General features: G+C 43.5%; 1 protein-coding gene across 2 annotated transcripts in view; it reads right to left on the bottom strand.

Annotated features, from left to right (window-relative positions):
- lzts2a (leucine zipper, putative tumor suppressor 2a) overlaps window positions 1-22,006 on the bottom strand; it is a 55,433-nt gene that overhangs the window by 7,273 nt on the left and 26,154 nt on the right. The window contains exons 2-3 of one of the 2 annotated variants that reach the window (XM_033613567.2): window positions 21,272-21,387; window positions 143-796 (exon numbers count right to left, since the gene is read on the bottom strand). In XM_033613567.2, the coding sequence (XP_033469458.1) occupies window positions 143-763 (621 nt within the window). In that variant the 5' untranslated portion in view covers window positions 764-796; window positions 21,272-21,387. Of the gene's footprint in view, window positions 1-142; window positions 797-16,001; window positions 16,313-21,271; window positions 21,388-22,006 lie in introns of those variants that run through there. The other variant, XM_033613568.2, reaches the window with a different exon arrangement.

Raw genomic sequence — 22,006 nt, 5'->3', positions numbered from 1 at the left:
TTTGACATGGGAACCAGGGTGATGTCAACTTCTGGGTTGGCCTACAGATACACATCACCCTGCACCATTCTATACCTGCAATGAGCTAAATACATCTGCCCGGTTGATTTATCAGTCTATCTGTGCAATCGACTCGTCTTACCTTCTCTAACTGTCCGGACACTGGGATGAGTTTGGGAGGAGGCCCTCCAATGTTGCCGTTCAGAGTCCTGTTGTCCCTTTGGTCCTCCGAATCACTGCAGGGGCTTGCAGCTGCCACCACCACATTGTCGTTCCAGTCTCCAACCACCACCTCATCACTCACATAACCAGAGTTCCCATTAGTGCCACCACCTACTGCTCCAGCAACCGTTCCACCGCCTGCCCCAGCAGAGTTCCCGGGCCGGGGCTGCCTCTTGGTGGGTAGCGGTGGAGGCAGAACCTGGGCCTGGGGAAGTGTCTGGTTGCTGATAACCAGCAGCTGCTCCAGGGAGCTCCCGCTGCGGAGGGTGTTATCTTGGAGCCGGAAGCAGCTGGTAGCCGGCGTGGAGCGACGTGACTTGGTGTTGAATTCGCTGGCGGCCCGGCAGTGTCTCTCCTGATACGTCCGGCCTGATATGAGGCTGCTGACTGAACCCATGGCTGTCCCGGAGCTGCAGGGCCCACAGGGGCCAGGGCAGGGGCCAGAGGGGGAGTGGGATGACAGCGGCCTGCACGGCTGGACGTCAAGACCTGGATTGGGGTGGTCAGTCACGGTCACAGGTAGTGCCTGAACCAGAGCCATGGCACCCCGACGGCGTCAGACACACCACACACTCTGATGAGAGAGAAAATAAAATATTCACACTCTAGAACCATCAGATGTGACGATTACACATGCTCTGTTGGAGAGTTGTGCCCATGCATACAAGGTTTTTCATTCAATATTTATAAGACATAATACTTTCTTCTAACTGCAAATGATGTCACAACCAAGTTAATGGCTTTTTAGCCCAATAAAATGTAATGTAATTCCCCCAAATCATGTATTCTGCCTTTACTGACTGATTTATAATGGACATGTTTGAGGAATCACAACACACACAAACAGGGCTGACACTGGGACCCTGCAAAGACTGCTGTACAGAGCTGCACTTTGGGGAAACCAGTAAAACTCCAGTACAGCAGTGTGGATTGTGGCTGCACATAAAGACAAAGACACAATATGATTAAAACTGACACCTAAAAGCAAAAGTATCTTTAAAATACATTTTATCAGAGTGTAGCAATACCAGTGGCTAAACTGAACTGTCAGTGTTGGTGATCAACTCCCATTGATTTTTCTCAGTAGGCAGTAAAAGAAATGTGCTGGCTGTTAAATTTAAGACACAAAAAAGAATGAGTTAATATTCTGAGCCATTACTGACCAGCAGCTGGTTTTACTCAGTAAAGAGTAAGAACTGAGTGTAGTACTGAATTGTTTTTTGTCATTCTCCCAATATATTTTCAGAGAGGGATAAGGCTGCTTAGGACAGTGAGAGAGAAAAAAAGGTCACTTCAACAGATAGTGAATAGTTTGACTCATCCAACACAACTGAAATGATGACTGGATTCCATCTGTGTGTTCCAGTTTAAGGATCTTATTGCTACTCTTGAATGGAACAGACGGTCGTTATCAGTTACACCTGTGCAAAAATTGTCTGCTGCCTCTAGTGATAAAATTTTTATTGACATCACAGAAGACATTTTGATTTGTCGCAGTGGGAAAAAGCACAGGTGTAAATAATGAAATTAATGATGACTGAATACCATTTAACTTATCTAGTTCAGGTTGCTGTATTTTGCAAGCTGTCTCACTGACATGAGTTACTTACTGGGACACTTGAATGCAACAGAGCCATTGTTAATGTTATTAGCAACACCTGTGCTTTTCACACTATGACAACTAAAAATGTCTGCTGTGAAATCATGATTTTTCTTGCTTCATAATCATGTAGAGATCAGTTTTTTGACAAAAAGGAAGACCTGTAGTTGTAGCCCTAATTCAGTTACAGGGAGATGTGCTTCGTGTGTGTAGGTACTCATTGTATTGCAAAATACACTACACCAAAATGGTGAACACGGTAATAAAATGAAGCTAACACAGAAGTGCAAAAGACTGCAGTTCTTTTAGCCTCTTGAGGCTGACTCCAGAGTCTAGTCAATCCCCATAGAAACCCATGTAATAATGCCCAACTTTGTTTACAGCTGGGTACAAAAAAACAGTTTTGGTCTCTATACTTAATTTTCCCCTTAATGACAACTGTACGAAGGGTGAATTTTTATACAACTCACCCTTTTAAATTTGATTAGGGCTTAAAGTTACGCATAATAAAGGCTGGGCCCCTTTGAGAGACAGGCTGTCTGCCAATAGTGTCCTTGGCTTCTCAGCCTCTCGCCTAAATATGGTCACTCTTGGCTCCAAATAAGGCTTCAAAATGGGATTCCACAAACCAATGGATGACATCCCAGTAGTTACATCCATAATTTTTACAGTCTATGGGTAATACCTGCTAAAAATCAGCGTGTTAGCACTGCCATTGTTAGTATGTTAGCATGCAGACGGTATCATTAAGCTCAAAGCACTGCTATGCCGCTGTGCTAACCTCCCTACAAACTAAGGCCACATTCACATTTTAAGGCCGAATGCTTTTTCATTCTAAAATGGTGTTTTAAAACAAAAACGATCTCTGTACACACGAGTGTATCACATGATCATTCAGCTCCACTGGGCAAGCACGTGCCAATGCAAAGAGGAAGCAGATTGTCTACTCTATGGTTGGTTGCTTGGTTACAGAAGATGGTGAAAAATAAAACCTGAGGTTTCTTTGCTTGAACCGATGATAAGATGGAACTATTACTGAAAGTAATACACGAGCATAAGGCGGTCAAGATGATGTAAAAAAAATTGGGATTGGTCACAGAGCAAATGCGCTGATGTATTAAAGTGACACAGGGAACATCATCCATTGCCAGAGGAAGCTGTGGTGATGGGAAAGGAGAATCCACGCAAGAAGGCTGAAATGAAGAAAAGATCTGCAGACCTTGTTGTTATGTTAAAACCTGATAAAACTCAGTTGGGAGGTGAACATAGGCGTCTATGTCATTGTTTCCAAAGGTCTCCATAATTGTCCATCCAGACTACAACACAACCCAAGAATTTTCATACTAAAATGGTGTCAGCAGCATTTTCAAAAGTCTCTCCAAAACACTGGAGTAGTACAGTGCATACAGTATAATTACCACTGTCCTTGCAGGGTGACAGCAGTCGCTAATGTGATTTGCATTTAGCATCTCATCCATGTGTTGAAAACATGTGAATGAGACTCATTATGTGGTAAATAGCTTTTCAGTCAGGTTTGAATTAGGACTAATAGTCTTATCATCATTCTTAAATTATTTAAATTAACATGATTGAATGTGTCATCTTGAATATTTACAATAGCAAAATGCAATACATTTACTTAAATTTAAATGTATTACAATTAAAAACAATCTTCTTTGCAACAATGAAGCTAAATTATTTATTGATTTTAGGCCTGTTGCCACTCGCAAAACTCATTAGCTGCAGCCACTTAACAGCTGTTTATTTGAAACATTTCTCCCGGGGGAGCACCCCACTAAAGGCTCATCCCTCATTAAATACACTCTATGTCTCTGGTGACGCCACTGATAATTGTCAATGTCATTAACGAGGCAGGAAGAGGTAAACGAGGATGGATTTAGTTGAGGATGAGGATGGCAGACAGAGGGAGAGAGAATGAGTCACGGTCATCACCATCTGCAGCTGCTCTGTGATTTTCCTCAATGTCCCAGCCTGAACCTGGTGAGCAGTCATCTGTGTCTTACTTCTAAAGGGGTTTGAAAACTAGTCGCTTCACTGTTTCGTGATCACAGTGCTCATATGCCTATCAGAAAATCTTTGAAGAAAGGAATAACAGCCTCAACTTGGTCACTGCACTATTTTTAGGATGAGAAACATGGATACATATTATTTAGTGAGTGCCAGTAGATTAAGTCTTCCATTTACAGATAGAATTATCAGTGTTAGTTTCCCGGGGGGGACAGAGAGGGGACACATATCCTCAGTCTGTCATGCCAAGCCCAAATCCGTCTGGCCAAGTGGAATAATCCACGCCAGCTATGTCTGCGCACAGTCTGCCAGGACTAACACAATCATACAGACTGACACTCATACACACACACACACAAACACACACACACACACAAAAACAGATGCATCAACAGGAAGCTCATCATTCATGCAAGTGATGATATTAAGTTTTAGAAATAATGAGAGAAGTTTTTGTTTACTGGAGCACAATTTAATCAAACAGTTAGATCAGATCGTAGTTTATTGCCAGAATCCACTTAAATATGTGTGCTGCAATTTTTTATGAATACAAAACCGAACATTTAAGTACAGCCCAATGTTATGAAACAATAGCTTATATTCTGGCAGCGTAGCTTCCTCAGTGTGCTTCAAATGAAGTGGCTGTTGGACCAAAAAGTGTCTGATCCAGCACTACATAAGAATTGAAGGAATAAAATGATAGGGCTGGTCTAATTATTCATTAATCAGTCAGTCCGCGGGGTTCAATTCAGTGCTGCGCATGAACACCCTAAAAGAGTGCATTCATTGAATGTGCTCATATGTTTGCCAAACAGTGAACTGAATGCATTAGTTTGCCAGTTATGAACTTGAACACAGGTGTTGTTTACTCTCACACAGTTAATGACACTTGTTTTACAGCACCCAAGGATTTATGGCACCTGGCATGCCGACACGATGCCGGCAGACAGCTCAGCCACTGACACTACTGAGGCTATTTCATATAGATATGTGAAGCACTTTTATGAACAAGTCAGTAAGTCACAGATTCCAATGAAAAAAAATCTTACATTTTTATGCCAACTGTGCGTCGGCTCTGAAAAAACAAGTCTGACCGTCAGCTACACCGGCAAAACATTTGAAATGGCACATCAAGCTGAAGCATCTGACCAGTCTTGGGAAATATCTGCAAGTGAATGACGCAGTTATGGGCAAAAATGAATGATCAAACCTTTTAAAATGTGACTCTTTTTAGTGTTCAGTACGGGTCAGCGTGTCAAAGGTCAGAGTGCTCATGAATCCGGAAGGTGTCTTAACATAGAACGAACAAGGAGCGAATAAATTAGACTCGAGTTGTGACCTTCACTAGCCAAGCTCGAAGGTGAATTCACATGCTCTATGGACTGTCACCCTTTCGGCTTTGGTGTGTTCATGAGCTTTTAAGTAGTAATGTAAAAACAACATGGAGTCTATAAAGACGATGTGTGGTATTTTACTGGTCAGAGCATTGATGAAGAGCAATGGAAAGAGATCAGGTGACCATAAAATAAGATAGGGAGCTCATTTTTCAGATTATTTGGACACCACATGAATGCAGCACAAGGCTCTGGCGATAACTCAGACGTCTGCTACTTGCCCCTCAGTGAGCAACAGATTATGTCAGTGACTTTTCTGTAACATCGTACTGAGATTATACAACCTACCTACATACAAGTGTGATGCTAAATTAGTGCATTAAAATGAATATTTCATCTTTATTACTGTAAATTTACACATGATGACTAGTCATGCATGTCAAGGTGTCACAGAGAAGCTGACACGAAATTTTGCAAAAAAAATATTAACACTCAGAAAGTTCAAAAGGTTTGATACATTCACGTGGTTCAACTTAAAGGAACCGATACTGTGAAGAGAATCAGTCCAAATTTTATTTAACTTAAAAAAATGGAAGACATGGACGTAAACTAGCTAATGTTTTGGGACTGTGAACACAAAATTCCAATTGTGAACTGTGAACGTGAACTAGTTCATTTTAATCTGTGTGAACTGAACTTTGTGCTAACTAATGTGAAGTGTGAACGTGCACAACACTGCTATATACTGACTAAACTGTGAGTCTGCGAGTACGTGACAAGGAGTGAGGAGGAGTGAAAGAGGGGAGACAGACTTCATGAGTACACATGAGTCAAGGAGATTAAGATATGTGTGGTATGTGATCTCTTCCCATGCCAAAATGATCACGCCTCACAACCTCCTTTCACCTTTTATCCAGTCATGCCCACCTCTTCTTCACTCCCAGCCCTGACAAGGACCTCTCAGGCAGGGATAATAGAATTAACAACCCCCTGAGACCGTCAACCCTGACAACCCCCCCCCCCCCCCCCCCCAGCCCTAACCTAGTGACCCCCTGTTGAGTGGAGGGGAGCTGGTCTAATTCTCCCCTCCCACCCCTGTGACCTCCAAGGGTCCACTTTTGTTCTGGCTACTCGGGCAACAAATCCCACAAGCTAATTTAACTGTCTGATGTTGCTCACTGGTTGTTTCTTAATGTTATTACAGTCCTCCTCTCCTCCACCTTCTTGGGTGCATTCCTCTGACAAAGTGACAATACTTTTACCATCCCTCCATCCACCCTCATCACTTCCTCCACCTTCCTCATTACACACATCCTCCTCTGCTGTCAGCAGCACAAGACAGGCAGAGAAAAACCAGTCATCGTCACTATAAATAGAACACATCTCGAGTGCCTGAAATCATTCTGATAGTCTTTCATGAGGCGTTTCTGTCAGCAAGGCATTTGATTCGACGTTCAAAAATAAACTCCAATAGTGTTGCAGCCAGCCATTACAGGGTCAACCCAGGGCCACTTTACACCGCTTCCTGACACTCTAAAACTATTAAATGATGCTGAATGGCTTAAACGCATCCTCACTGCTTCTGACAGGAACTGGAAACACACCAAGTGGTTGTGAGAGTTTATCCTCCACATACCACCAACTGGCCCAGGATGAGTAAGAGCAGGACTGACAGAAGAAAGAGGTTCCCAGGTAGCTCTCTAACAAGATCCAGAAGTGGGGTCTGTGACGGGGAAATAATCCCGTTATGATAAGTCTGTTCATAACGCCAGTATTACCCAGGAGAGGAAGCCCATTATTCCGCAGCAGCAGATCGCCCCTTACAATCACACGCAACCTCCGAGCTGTTCCGGAGACTCTGCTGGGATCAGGACAGAGTTAGAAAAGCCAGAATAAGGCAGAAGAAAAAGAAGTGGGTGTAAGGGTGAGAACACAAAGGCGGGCTGGGTGGGGGTTGATGGTTGGGGGTTTAGGGGAATTCCAATACCAGGTAGCCCAAAGAAAGGCGCCAAAGAGGCCTGAGCTCATGGGAACAACGGGCATCTATAATCCTGTTTGGACATTATTTGGCTGGCACACAGACACCTTAAGATCTCCGAACAGGAAAATTAAATGTGAAGGCAGACATCATTTCCTATCTAAACCATCTCCTCTACTGCTGAGCACTGAACACGTTACTTATGTCAGTTTTCTTCTCTCTCTTTTATCATCATCCCTCCACATGTCCGCCTCTTTCAGATACTGTCACGATATAATACAAAGAGCATGAAAAAAATGACAATCTACACTTTGGTGAGCTATTACTGTGAAAACAACCTAAGCTGAAGCATCTTCAGTCCTGAAAAACAGGAGCAATTCATGTTGTCATGAGATCTACAGGAGAGCAAAGGCAGCAGATTTGTTGTGGATGGTTGTGTGGAAGCCTGTTTAAACATGGATAATGTACATACTAGAAAAGTGTGGTGCTAAGCATTGTGCTTATGCTTCTGTCAATCCATAGAGATACAAACAAATGCACTGTTTCCACTGTGCTGGCTTTTAAAATTGCAGAAACAGGAACCAGCAAATGTTTAGCATTCTTACTTGATGAATAGCTTCAAATGATTTGGCGTGAAACATTGACATAAAATCACCTTACAAAGTTGATATGGCAAACACCTTAGGAAACAGTTGCTTTATTTCACATCCTGCAGACTCCCCAATGCATGTAGGCAAATTTTTACTCTTCTTTTAACTCTGCTTGGGTCTCCACCAACTCCTGAGGGAAATATCTGGCTCTTTAGCTGCTCAATGCTCCACTATGTTCACCAGCTAGTCACTACCTGTGTCTTTTTGCTGTTTGGTGCAGAGCAGTTACTGTACAGATGTTTTTTTAGAGTTTTGGTTTTTGCTGAAAACTACAGTGGCCTAAAGGGCAAACGCCCTACAACAGCCCAAAACATCTCCATTGGGAGAAACGTGCCACAGCCTCAGACACAATGCCAATTCAAAAACACATATGACAATACAAAACAAACACAACAGAAATGTGCTGCCAATGAAAAAATGTGCTGCAGAAAGCCAAAACAAATACATAACCAGTAAACACTGCAAACACGGAAATGATGCAAGGTTATAAACACACATACACACACACACACACTGAAAATGAATGCAATAGAAAACCACTGCATATCCAATCAACACAATGGAAGTTGTCCAAGCCTCTAGGGGGAGTGCAAAGGGAAACAGCTGGATATTAGACCCAAGAGTGAGAGACCAGAGGAGAGTGTGTGTTTGTCTCTGAAGCGGGAAGATAAGTGGATTAAAGGGGCAACATTAAAAGAAAATGTACATATTCTTGTTTACATTTGGCCATGGTCGTTTTCCAATGTTAAAAAACAGTGACAGATTTAAGAAGTTATGTAAATCATTGCACTTAGCCCCTCCCTGGCCTGGAGAACTTCCGCTGTGTCTACTGAGTATGATGCAGTGTTTTATTGGTGCATTTGTTTCAGGGTTTGTGTGCTTCTGCCTCATTTCTGTATTTGCATTGTGTTTGTTGTACATGTATTTGTTTTGGCTTACTACAACATGCTTTTGCAGCACATTTCCATTGTATCATGTGTTTTTAAATAGGCATCGTTTCTGAAGCAGCAGCACGTTTTGTTGTGCGCCGTTGTGGCGCATTAGCCCTTGCTGGCCACCATAGAAAACAGCTGCCTACTAGGCATGAAAACGATGTTATGAGAGCAGCTAGAGTGAACCAAAACATTAGCAACTGCAGGCCATAAAACCAAAACAACAAGCTGAAAGAAGCATTTACTAGAGCTGAGGAAAACTGGAAAAAGTTGGTTGATCATTTTCTGTAGGTTCAACACTACAAGCAAACACCTTCACCTTGAGTCATTGTTATTATAAAAACTGGTATTGATAAAGGTGACATCCTCCTCCAAACTGACATGTTTTTTTCAGTTTTCCACCTGCTTCCTTCACTTTCATCACTCTTTCCTGTTCCAGGCTATTTTCACCCCCATCCCTTTCCTCTCTGTCTTACCTCCTGTGCTGGATTATTGCTCCACTGCTCTCCTGTCACTCTTTCCTTCTCCATCCCCCTTTCCTACAACTCCCTGCTCACTGGTGTATGCAGCTAGATTTTCATCTTTAACAGCAACACCAAAGCGTGACTAACCGAAGGCAAAGCCAGCGTGAAGACGAGAGCAACAGGTGGAAAGTATAAAATTGTGAGATCAGAGCAGGCACGTATGGACGAGGAAAAAGTATCAGTGTCTGAGCAATAATAAGAACCATTCATAAATAATGCTGTTTCGTTCTTTTTTAATGGGTGGTCACTATGCAGAAGAGATAAACTGATCACAAAAACAGTAGTCAGGGGTACCCAAACACTTCCATAATAAAGCAGGATATTGAAAGAGTGCAGTGTGAAGTTGAGAGCTTGTTCAGACCAGCAGAAATATTCCACTCTTGTACACAAAGCCTGGGTGGCCTTGATTAATGCTGAGACCAGTGATCCCAGTGGATGGAGAGAGTGAGAAAGACAGACAGAGAGAGACTGAGGCAGAGAGACAATCAACAGGCTAGGTGAGTCACAGTAATCCTCCATGGCTGCTAACAAAGGAAAATCCACAAGTACAGGCAAGGCAGCAACACACTGACACGCACAATACCTCAGCAGGGCAATCACTCCACACCTAATCTACTCTACCATTTATTTGTCACGCATCTACTCACCGATAGTCCACAATAAAACTTCAAACAGGCAAGAGAATGGTATTGGAACGATGTCAGCCGACTCCACTGTAAAATGAGTTGAAGTCTTTTAATGTTTTGCCAGAAGACCTGAGGTTATAATATGCCTCCATTCCAACACAATGACTGTCTGTCTGAGTGGTCGCTCACTGTCACCTACCCCCACATGGCTTGGCTTTAAAGTCTTGCACTGTGTGTGTGTGTGTGTGTGTGTGTGTGTGTGTGTGTGTTGGAATCGCTGTATGCATGCAAACCTTCTCAGCCCTCATTAACCCATCGCCTCACTGCCAAGTCTCCTTTCATTGTCCTCTTTGGCAATGCAACATGGTGGACATTATAGCTTAACAAAAGTTTTGAGTTCAGGTTTTCTGCAGCAGCACAAACTGAGAAATACGTTTACTAAAAAGTGAGTCTATGCAGAAGTAATTGGCAACAGGTCCTCCTACGGTCCAGCTTTTTTCCCCCTTCTCCTCTTTTACAACCAACTTGTTGCTGTTACAGACTTTCGCTGCTCCCTCTGTTTGGAAGCGTTGCGATGGCAGCGGAGGCCCACATTTTTCATGCGCGGGGTGAAATGAGATAGAGAGGCAGGAAGAGCGGGAAAAGGAAGGAAGAAAGCAAAAGAGTGGGTGAATGAGTGAGTGAGTTTTGTGTGTGTGACAGTCTGACAGCAGACAGTTTGGCTCTTTAGCATTTCAAAGCATCTGGCCTCAATTCGGACGTGAGAGGCTGCTGCAGAGTGGGGTGACCGAAGCCTCGATTTTTTTTCTTTTTCTCTATCACACACACTCTCACAGACACACACACACACACACACACACACACACATATAACTGCAGTGAAAGTCCCTGTGGGGGTTGAGTGAGAGAGCAGCCAGCAATCTATTGAAATGGGATGCAGTAGACGTCAATGACATGAAAGTAGCAGTACAGCCTTGTGAAAACACTATGGTCATTTGGGGACACAAACTGCCAATCACATGCTTATTTATGGGTCCGGTTTGCAATGAGTTGTCCTCTTAGTTTCTCTGCAGAAAGCACTCGCTGAGTAAAGAAATAAGGTTGCAAGAACATTTTGTCAAGGTAAAATCTTCACCATATAATAATAACTGCATTTATGTGGCACTTTTACAACATACAGTTGCAAAGAGCTTCACATATAGAATACATATATAAAAACAAGTATACACACATACTGTACATACATACTCTCATATGCTTACATAGGCAATAATTAATAGAAGTGCACAAGCAAAATAAACAAAACCACAGGAGAACAGACAGTGTTTATAAAAAAGCTATCCTATAGAAATAAGCCGCTTAAAATAAAACACAGATTCAGCAGATCTGATGGAAAAGGGAGAGGCTGTTTTAAAGTTCAGTAGCTACAACTGCAAAAGCACAGTCACCTCTGAATTTAAAAATAGAAACAGGGAACAGATTAAATGACTCGATCAGATCATCAGAGTAGCCGACAATTGGAATTCAGTCAGGACCACTTTGGTAAAAAAAACAAACAAACAAACTGTATTTCCATTGCAGTATTTGGTGGTATGGCTCTGTTCTGAGGCCTCTCTGCCTTTCCTCAGGCCTACGTGGAAAGCCTAAGGCGGAGAGAGCACACCTCTCTGCCCTTCCATGCAGAAGGAAGGAAAGCCTGAGGCAGAGAGAACAAACCACCCTGCCCTTCCATGCGCCCACATGGAAAGCCTAGGGCAGGGAGAGCAGCAGCAAAGACCCCGCCAGGAACAGAACAAAGCAGCATCAATGACAAACAGAAATGACATTGATAAGTCAGACACATCATGAAAAGGAGGAGCTGGGGTGAAGGTGAGTTGCAAAGCAGCATGTAGAGGAAGCAGCAACAGTAGGCAGGATTCGCCAGTTGCTTGCTTAGAAAGGAATCATGTGATCTATCAGCTGACTCCCTTCCATCAATCAGCTGCTCCATCAGTTGATTGGGCTGTTTGAGATCAGCTGATGTAGCTGGGATGTGAGCTGAGCTTGACATCGTGTCCTGCTTGAACTAACGCCATGCTCGATGAATGGCTAAACAGCTCTGCTATATCTGCAGGGGCCAGGCCATGCAAGCCTTCAAACTAATGAGTAAAATTTTGAAAATTATTCTACATGTCTCATTTAAAATTTGGCCGAAACACAGCACTGACAAACCAAGGCTATGGTATATGAAGAGTAATGCTTTTTCCACCAGTCACTTGGGGAGGCTCAAGGAAAAATATCTGTATCTCCAGGGAGGGTCAAAATAATAAAAAAAAAAAAATAACAGAAAAACCAAGTCACACTTCAGCCACTCCCCTCCTCTGATAAGTAAACAGTCCTTTAGTCCTGGCACAGCAGAGCTGAAGAGTGCTACAGTCAGCTGGCATCTGAGGAAATTGAGGTAACAGTATGTGAAAAAGGGGAAGATGGCTGACATTCCTAGTGAGCTCCAAATGTTGGATTTTCCAGGAGGTTTTCCAGCCACTGACAGTTATCCAGCGGTGGTCAGTGGTCAGACCCGCAGACACTGGAAATACCAAGAATGCCGGCGGTAGAGACACAGGGATTAGTCTGGTCAGTGGACTACTGTTTGTGAGGATCAATGGCCAGTTCAGCCTTTACTCTCTGACTTTGACTTAATACAATAATTGGGGCAGCTCATGATCTTTTATCAGTGCAGGTCATTTTGTCTTTAGTGTGGTGTTTACTGGAGTATATTTTGGAAAATCCAGGTGCTCAGGCTGTTCTGACGTCCTCTCATTGTCCCAAATGTGAAGAGAAGAGTAAAGTTTTCCCTCCTAAAACTTTCCTTCCTTCCCCTCCCCTGCTGCTGCGGCTGTATGAACAGTGGAAGGCCATTGTTTCAGTTTAACAGAGGGCAGAGAGCAGAGAGAAGGGGCCTGTTATCTCACACTGAAAGCAACAACACTTTGACTGACAACGTGATGTGAGGGAGGATGAGGAGGAGGGAAGCAGTGACAGGAGCCTTGATTGTATGTGAGCAGTTTACTTACTACCAGGCTCCAGTGAGGAAAAGTAGGCCACGATATCTGCTCAGCAAAGGTGTCACAGATCCAGTGTGAAATCACAGAATATAACACACACAATGCCACAAACACGCCCAGTGCTACAAAATACAGCCAGGCAAATGAGTTTCACAGCAGCTATTACATAAGCAGCGACGCCTCACGTTAACTGTGCCAGCCTCAATGTATAATTCCCTTCCACTCATCTGAGAAAATATCTGACATGGCAAAGAAGCACATGTGCCGACGTATTCAGACACACTGTCCGTGCCGCTGTAAACTGAAGAGAGATGGAGGGGGGGGACAGACTGGCATGGAAAACACTCATTCAGCAAACTGAACAGAAGCCAGGCCGACGTCTAATCTCTCGCTGTCTCTCGATTTTCCTGTGTTTCTGTCTCTCTCTCTCAGTCTCCTTCCTTCGGTGTTTCACCATGCTTCTCAACTCGAGGCTTTACATAAATACCTGGCATGACATTTAGCTCGACGGGATCACTGGAAAATAACAGAGCCAAGGGTAGGAAGTTGAATCAAATCTGAATCCAGTTTGGAATCCTTTGAAGGGGACCTACTGTGCTTTCCTTATTTGATGTCATATATACAATGTCACAGGTTCAAATGAAAGTGGCCAGAGGTTCAAATAGTGAAGTAAATGTATGTTAAAGTAATCTCTGTGAGCAAAAACCTCAGGCTTCAAACCGTCCAGTGGGTTTTCTACTTTCAAGACAAACTGACATCAGCTCATGACAGATTTCATTATATGGTCATCTGTTCCAGGCATGCTACTGCTAGTGTTTACATTACATACAGTGCTACATGAAGCTACACGCTAAGTTCTGGGAAACATGTAGTCTTAGTTGCGGATATAGTAAATTGGATCACATTCTTGCTGAAATATGTCTGGATGTGTTTTGAAGCTTTTAATGGTGATTTGTAATGGGAAAATGTGCAACTATACTCAGGTACAGTCATTCCCCAGCTGCAAGTACACTGCTACATGTAGCTACATGCTAACACGAAGATGCTGATGTTGTTTATCTCTCAGATTTCCAATCATATTCCTGCTGAAACATGTCCGGTTGAAAAGTTGCTGCTATACTCAGTTACACTCATTCCTCAGCTGCAATGTTGGTGCAGAGATGTCAAGAGTACAGGTATGGAGGACGTGAAATCGCTGACTTATCAGGGCGGACTGTGATTTTTTGGAAGGGTGGCTTAAAGAGACATGCGCTAAAATATAGTGTTTAGGACCTAGGGAGAATGCTGGGTGTTCCAGCATAGACAGTGTAAGGACAATAAAGTGTTTTTTGAACATTAAAACATGTAACATGTTCTAGTAGAAACCCAAAATGCAACTAAGAACCTGAAAATTAGATAATAGGTCCCCTTTAACAAGTATTGTTGGTCCTACTGCAACACAAGATTCTATCTAAGAGACACTGTGATTGAGAGATTTGATTAGAGGTTGTTGGCAGAGCTTAACAAATTCTCTTATTTCACCAATCTGGCTATCAGACCCTAAGGAAAGATGATAAAACTGAGGGAAAACCAAAAGTAAAAGAAAGCAATCTTGCTATCTTTTATTTGGAGGTACTTTAGTACCTTTTAATGCTGTACATACACACACAGGAGGTCTGAGTCAACACGGCTGGAAAACGTTACTCATACGTAACCTGCAACACGTGACACGCATTTACCTCATTTGTTTTGTTCAGAGCAGATGAGGTAACCCATCTTTTCTGTCTCTCTGTCCCCCAGTCTCACTTCCCTCAAGTTAAAGTTTATGTCAGCATTTATGTCTCAACACCTGCCCATTTACAGCCGCTATGTTTATGGAGTAAAACGTCAGAGCTGCTCACTCTGCCAAAACCCAGTCTACGTAATTACAGTCTTCACTCAAATGAAACCTCAACATGAAACTGTCAGAGAGACAGCTACTACAAAGAGTTGAGTGAATGGACGGCCCTGGAACCACTCTGACTATAAACATATCTGCTGACACATCACTCATGGGCCATAACAGACTTGATGAGAAACTACAATATGTGGCCCAGGGCACACGAGGAGTCTTGTAATTACACGCATAGGGAAGACAGAAGAGAAACAACTGCGGCCTGAGTCTCCCAAAGTGCTTCGTCATCAAAAGAAACAAAGATTCCCTTTGAGTCTTCTGGATAAAAACATGTTTTGTTCGGGTCACACTTCTGAGATGCAGCCTAATTGTCTGCTCTGGTGGAAATGTATCTGCTGCCTCATGCTCTTTCTTATCTTCAATATGAGTGTGTGTGCAGACAGATTGAATAACACCCTCCTCCTCCTCTTGCTTCTTCCTCCTCCAGGCCAACTGTCCAGAGGGTGGGACAGTTCTTCTAAAGGCTGAAATTTCAAATCAATACCCCAACAGTCTGTAATGAGCAGATTACCCAGGGTCGGGATTAGAAAACCTGGGCTCACTCACCACCAAAAACCCATTATCACACCTCAACAAATCCAAGATACCTGGTCTGTTTGTCCTGGCTTCAGCAGGCCAGGAGTCTCCAGGGTCATTAAGTGCAGCTACAGATGAAACAACTTTAGAAACTTAAAGCTAACACCAGTCAGCTGACTCTGAATCATCCAGCTGCCTTCAATCTCTGGCAAACTGAAAGGAAACCCAGTTTTCCAGGGATCATTGTTTGACCAGATAGATCACAGTTTATCCACATTTTCAGAAGACATCACCAACTTTTTAGGCTTCCACTGACATTCCTTAACTAGTTTCCAATCCTGTTTAAATCAGTGTTTGTGTATGAATGGGCCTGCCAAGGAACTTTTGTCTCAAACTCTTTCTGTTACATACCTTCCATTATTGGCATTTCCGCAACTGACACCCTCTAAAGTGGCTTCACACTGACTCAAGGTGCTCATGAATACAAAGTTTCCTCAGGCAAATTTGTCTTCAAGTAAATGGAGCCAAACTGGGATAAAGGGCAGCATATAGAGTGCCTGAGTTTGGAGAATTTAAGACACACACTTATGCAGACACATGCACAAACACACTCACCCCAGTGAGAGCCCTGCATCGCTGCCTCCACTTGTCTCTGTCTCTCTTGGAAAAAAAAAATGTAAAAATCACTCCAGTCTCTGTTGGCTCTGATTCTCCCCGTCTCTCCTTCTTTTTCCCGTCGTCTACCTCTTCTCTACAACACTCCAGCTTCCTGCCGTTGCCTCTGTACCGCGCCAGGACTTCATATCTCAACACGAGGACTTTCAAATGGAAGCCCCCTTATTTTCCTGTCCTCTCCTCCTCCTCTCTCTTCTCACTTCACTCCTCTATTCCTCTTCTCAGCTTTCCTTCCCTGCTGTCTGCCTTAGCACCGCCTCCCCCCTCCTCCTCCTCCTCCTCATTCCTCCCTCCCCTCTCTCACTTTTGTCTGCCAGCCCCCCTGCCTCCAGTTCCCCTCTTTTAACACACACTCTATACTCTCCTCTGCCTCTCTCTCCTCCCCCTTCTCTTTTTAGCCTGAGCTTCATCCATCCCCTCCTCTTTTACACACTCTGCATCAACACACAATCCTGCGTCAGATTGAACATTTTTAGAAATGTTATCCACTATTTCTGTTTGGTGTGTGTGTGTGTGTGTGTGTGTGTGTGTGTGTGTGTGTGTGTGTGTGTGTGTGAAAGCAGAGCGGCCCACATGCATTCAAGGGAACACCTCCTCTCACCCCACTGTTCAGCAGCTATTCTTTGGCTAAATAACAGTGCAGTTACACACAATTGTGCAATTATCAAACGACATCGACTACATCAAGAGCTGCAGCCGCTACAGAGGGAGGGAGGGGGTCAATCCACTCAGATGGGGTAAATTACATAACATGTTTCTGCTCATCTTTGTGCCAGCACGCTCCACACTCTTTTGTGCAGAGTATTATTCGGCAGGTAACAGAAAGCAGGGAATGAATGAGACTGAAAAGCTTTTTTCTTGTATTTTCAGTGAAAGGTTGAAGCTGTTTGTTTGGAGGTTAAGTTGAGAGTGTGATGGAAAGAAAAGTGTGACTATATAAAGGTTGCAAATAGAGACCATTTTCATTATCAGTTAATCTGCTGATTATACATAATTCTACCTTTTTGGCTTGTGACACCTTCAAATGAAGTCACGTCTACTTGTGACCTCTATTTATTATGGCCTCAGTTCCAACAAAGACACTTTTTCCTTCTCTTAAAAAGACATTGCAGCTTAAGGAGATAAATGCATCTAGTATTTCATAAGAAAAAAAAACAGACAATAGACAAATGTCGGAAAATATATACATTTTTGTGTAACTGATGTTTTTTTGGGGCAGCACAGTGGTACAGTGGTTAGCACTGTTGCCTCACAGCAGGACTGTTCATAGTTCAAACTTGTGGTGGGGGGTTCAAACCCCATGTCAGTGTGGGTTTTCTCTAGGTACTCCGGCTTCCTCCCATAGTCCAAAGACATGCGGGTTAGGTAACTGGTGAGATGGTAAATTGTTAAGGCTGTAGGTGTGAATGTGAGTGTGAATGGTTGTCTGTCTCTATGTGTCAGCCCTGCGATAGTCTAGCGACCTGTCCAAGATGTACCCCGCCTCTCGCCCAGTGTCAGCTGGGATAGGCTCCAGCCCCCTGCGACCCCTAACAGGATAAGCGGTTACGGAAAATGACTGAATGAAAGATGCTTTATTGATTTTCTTTCTTATCCTTTTACCATTTTGTGACCTCTCAGCTTTATCTTCAAACCTGGTTGGGAACCTATGAACTAGTAAAGTGTGAGTGCAACTATACTCAGGTACAGTAACCTAACCCTAACCAGTGAAAAATGCTCATTACAAGTTCACAGCTCGTTGGATGGCGATGTTGGACTGTTGGCCAAATATCTCAACAACTATTAGATGGATCTCAATGAAATTTTGTAAAGATATCCATGGTGTCCAGAGGATGAATGCTAAAGACTCAGATGATCACCTGACTTTTCCTCTAATGCCATTGTCAGGTCAAAATTCCAATTTGGCAGAGTTGAAACAAACAGATTTGCACAAGCTCTTCCTGCTACTGGGCACCTTTTTATCGCTTCAAAATTTCAGTTTAGCCAATACCTTGCAATGCCGTTAACATGCCAACACACTAAACTAAGTTAGTAGACTAACCTGCTATAAATCAGCATGTTAGCACTCATTGTTTGAGCGCTCAACTACTTACAAATCACACACACAGCTCTGCTGTGTGGTACACAATGCTAACCACTCACTGACCAGTTTATTGTTGTGTGCTTCCATGGAAAACCAGTAGGAGGACTGAGTAATGCTGGAGGAGCGGAGCGTGTGTGTGTGTGTGTGTGTGTGTGTGTGTGTTCCCTCTCTCCTTACTGGAACTGCCCTGTACTCCCAGAGAGTTCCACAGTAACGAGTGAGAAGAGAGTTCACTTCTGTTCTCTGACTTGGCACTTTGCTGCCATTAACACAGCCCACCTCTCCAGGCCGAAAATACAACACCAGAAAGCTTTTGAGTCTTTCCTGTGTGTGTGCATGTGTGACAATGTGTGTGCGTGAGTCAGCAAGAGTTTCTGTGTCAGCCTCTGAACAGGCAAATATAACTTACCAACTGAGTGCATCCATTCAGTGTGACATGTTAAACCCCCATATGAGTCAGCGCAGAGTGGGAGGCTGAACGTGACGATAAAGATAAGTAGGAGGCAAAGAAGAAACTTATTTATTAAGTGGACTTTTAGAGTGATAAAGCACACCACATAATGAAACAAAGGAAAAATAGGCAAGCTACGCTGGAAACAATGCTGATGAGAGTGGTGAGATTGAACCAAACCAGTGAAGCTGCAGCCCTTTAAACCAATATAGTGTGCTAGAAGATGCTAAAATGATCTGTAGAGCTGAGGGGAACTGCAGGGTCTGGTGATAATGTAAATTATTCACTCCTTCTACATTGTTCATTATCTAAATACTGATTTGTGCAGCTTTAACTTGTAAGAAACGTTTCAAGTAAAAATAAGGTACAAAACAGGACTTGTGTGGAGTCTTTTGTATTTTGAAAGTGACCTTGCCTGAGCAGGCGGTGCGGGACAGCTAATGAAGGAAGGGGACAGCTGGGCTGGGACGGGCTGAGCTGGACTGGAGGAAAGACAGAGAGCAGAGGAGACAGCGGATCTGTAATGGAGACAGCGGAAAGAAGAGAGGAAGACAGCTGCTGCTGTGTGCACCACACATTATTATAACCCCACATATCTCACAAACAGTGCTCTATACTGCGAGGCCTTGAGCTGACAGAAATGATAAGGAGCTCATGTCAGGACGCAGTGTTGTGTGACTGCTCGTGGCCCAAAAACAAACAAAAACAGACTGACACAAATGAGTTTAAAGGAGGCGTTTTGAAAGAGAAGGTGCAGAGAAAATTAGATTTGTGGTAAACAGACAAACACACCTTTCCTGACTTCTCTGAGGCAGGTTTGTGTATTTGTACCAAACCGTCACGGTCCGCTAGACTGATGCACGTAATGTGGAACTCAAGTTCACAAGCACAGGTTTGACCAGACAATTTTATCAACAAAACTGAGGTTAGCACAACAAGCTGATGAGCGCACAAGTCAGTATGGTGAGCAAAAATGAAACACCAGAGCTGGAGGACCCATGTTCGAGTTTCTGTTCAGTCACAAGAGCAACAGTAGAGAGCTGTGTAACGTATGGTTTGTCACTATTGCTCCACCATTGTAGAGTATGTGAATGAGTAGGTACGCCTGTAGGTGACGCAGCTACATCACCCAACCAGCGACATGATTTGCCAAACATACACACACATGAGTAAGCGATCAGCCCCCTTCGTCTCTTCATCCAAAGGTGGAGGGCCTGAAAATGCGAAGTTAGCATTTAGCTCGCTATAAAGTGTTATATTTAAAAGAGAGACGGTTTAGGTTACGGTAAAAGTAAGGGTTACATGTCATCACTTATAAGGTTAATAATGTCTTCATGTATACTGAATTAAAAAGTGGGTTATTGCAGGGTGCCCAGTGGCTTGGTGGTTGGAGTGGGCATCCCATGTACCAGGCATCGTCTTTGCCGCAGCAGCCGTGGTTTCGATTCTGGCATGCGGCCTTTTGCTGCATGTCATCCTCTCTCTCTCCCCCTTTCACACTTGAGACTGCCCTGTCTAACAAAGGCAAAAATGCCCCAAAAAAACTTTTTAAAGTTTAGATTATTGCTACACTTGGCCTCATATTTATTTACTACTAGGTCATGTTGTAGCAGGGTTCAAATAAGTGTCTTCTCACAGTTTGTAGGGGCGTGTCATGTACGCTCCAAATAGAATGTGGCCGCAGCTATAAACATCTCTATGTGGATGGAAACACATCAAACATCCTAACACATATTCAACGGCATCACCCAGATGTTCCGATCACCAGCTGATTAATTTTTTGGTGCTTTGAATGTTTAAATATAGCAAGGGTGTAACTAATTGTAACACTCCTTCTAACGCACAGGTTGTATTTTTATTGTTCTATGTATTCTGGGAATTTCAATTTCATATAATAAGAGATGCTTCTCAGTTTTATAGCCTGTTGTGATCTGTTGCTTTTTGGGAAAGTGTTTGCTCAGTGTTCAGACAGTGTAATACAGAAGTGTTTGAAATGTTTTTGATTCTTATAATGAAAACAGTTTACCAAAGGTGCCAGTGGGGAAATGGTACCTCAGTCCGCAGCAATAGGACTGTGTCTGTCTGTCTACTGTCTGTTCAAAATAATAGACAGGAACATTAGATTTGTTCCTGCTGTACTAAACTCACACCGAAGTGTGACTCCTAAACCAGCGTATGAACCGAACCATGACTTCTGTGTCCCATCACACCCCTACTTTGAGGTATTGTTGTCACCCTGCTGCCGTATGGAACAACGCAGGCTCAGGCACAAATTCCTGACCCTCTGACCCCTCATCTCCTCCTCCCCTAAACCCTCCTCCCCCCGCGTCACACACTCCGACTGCCATCCATCTCCAAACCCAATCCCTAACCAGACACTTCAAAGACGGAGGCCAAGACCCCCATTTCCATAAATGTGCGTGCATGTGTGTCTGTGTGACAAAGTGACCACAGCGGGTCACTCTAAACTGAGCCCACACCAAGAAGTCAGGCCATTGATCAATGCCCCCTGTGCCCCGAAAGACAGGAGAGAAAAAGAACAACACCGAACGGGAGGGAGAACAAGAGGCGTAGGAGGAGTGGGGGACGCTTGAGTCAGCAAATATTGAAGGTCAACGTCGTCAGAGAAGGGTTTTGTCTGCAGAAGGTGCTTTATTTTTTTGTGTGGTTCTTTACCTCAGAGTGTCGCCCAGCGTACTCCGCCTGGAGGTCTGGGGGAGACAGGGAACTTGCAGAGAGCTCTCATTCCAGGACCTCGCTCCTGTCTTGACCCTGTCTTCCTGTACACTGACCTGAGGGGAAAACACAAGAGTTAATGTTAACCTGTTTGCAGCATTTACACCATATTAAACCTGAAATACATTTTTGGCCACTTGGAGGCAGTGAGAACAAGTTGTAAACACAGCATTGACATATCATCATCTTTTAAACTGATATGGTTAACTAGACTTTATACACTCACCTAGCAGTTACAAAGCAACATTATCATTTGTTCGGTGGCGTGTTTGTGTCCGCCTGATGAATGTAAGTCCAATATTCACTCTCTTTAGCACTGTTCTTAGTTTCTACCAACCCCTGAGGGAAATATCTAAATCTTTAGCTGCTAAATACTTCACTTTGTTCACCAGCTAGTCACTAACTGTGTCTGTCTGATAATGTACACTGCCTGTTCAAGCTTGGAAGATCACGCTATCATGCCGCCTCCCCGTGCTGCATATAAGGTACGATTGCAGAATGGGGGGACAGAGTGGTCTCGCCTTTAATCTGCGATGGGAGGTTGTAACAGCACTGAAACTGTGTCTATATGAACAGGACAGTCTGTAGGACCAGATCATGTGCAGGATGGGTGTGACGTTTTGAGGACGTGTTATGCATGCAACCCACCACGGAAGATTTATAAAGCAGCTGGTG

The sequence above is a fragment of the Epinephelus lanceolatus genome, chromosome 17, assembly GCF_041903045.1.
Source record: "Epinephelus lanceolatus isolate andai-2023 chromosome 17, ASM4190304v1, whole genome shotgun sequence".
In the NCBI taxonomy this organism is placed as follows: Eukaryota; Metazoa; Chordata; class Actinopteri; order Perciformes; family Serranidae; genus Epinephelus; species Epinephelus lanceolatus.
The sequence above is the reverse complement of the archived record's forward strand: the minus strand, read 5'-3'. Positions and strand labels throughout refer to the sequence as shown.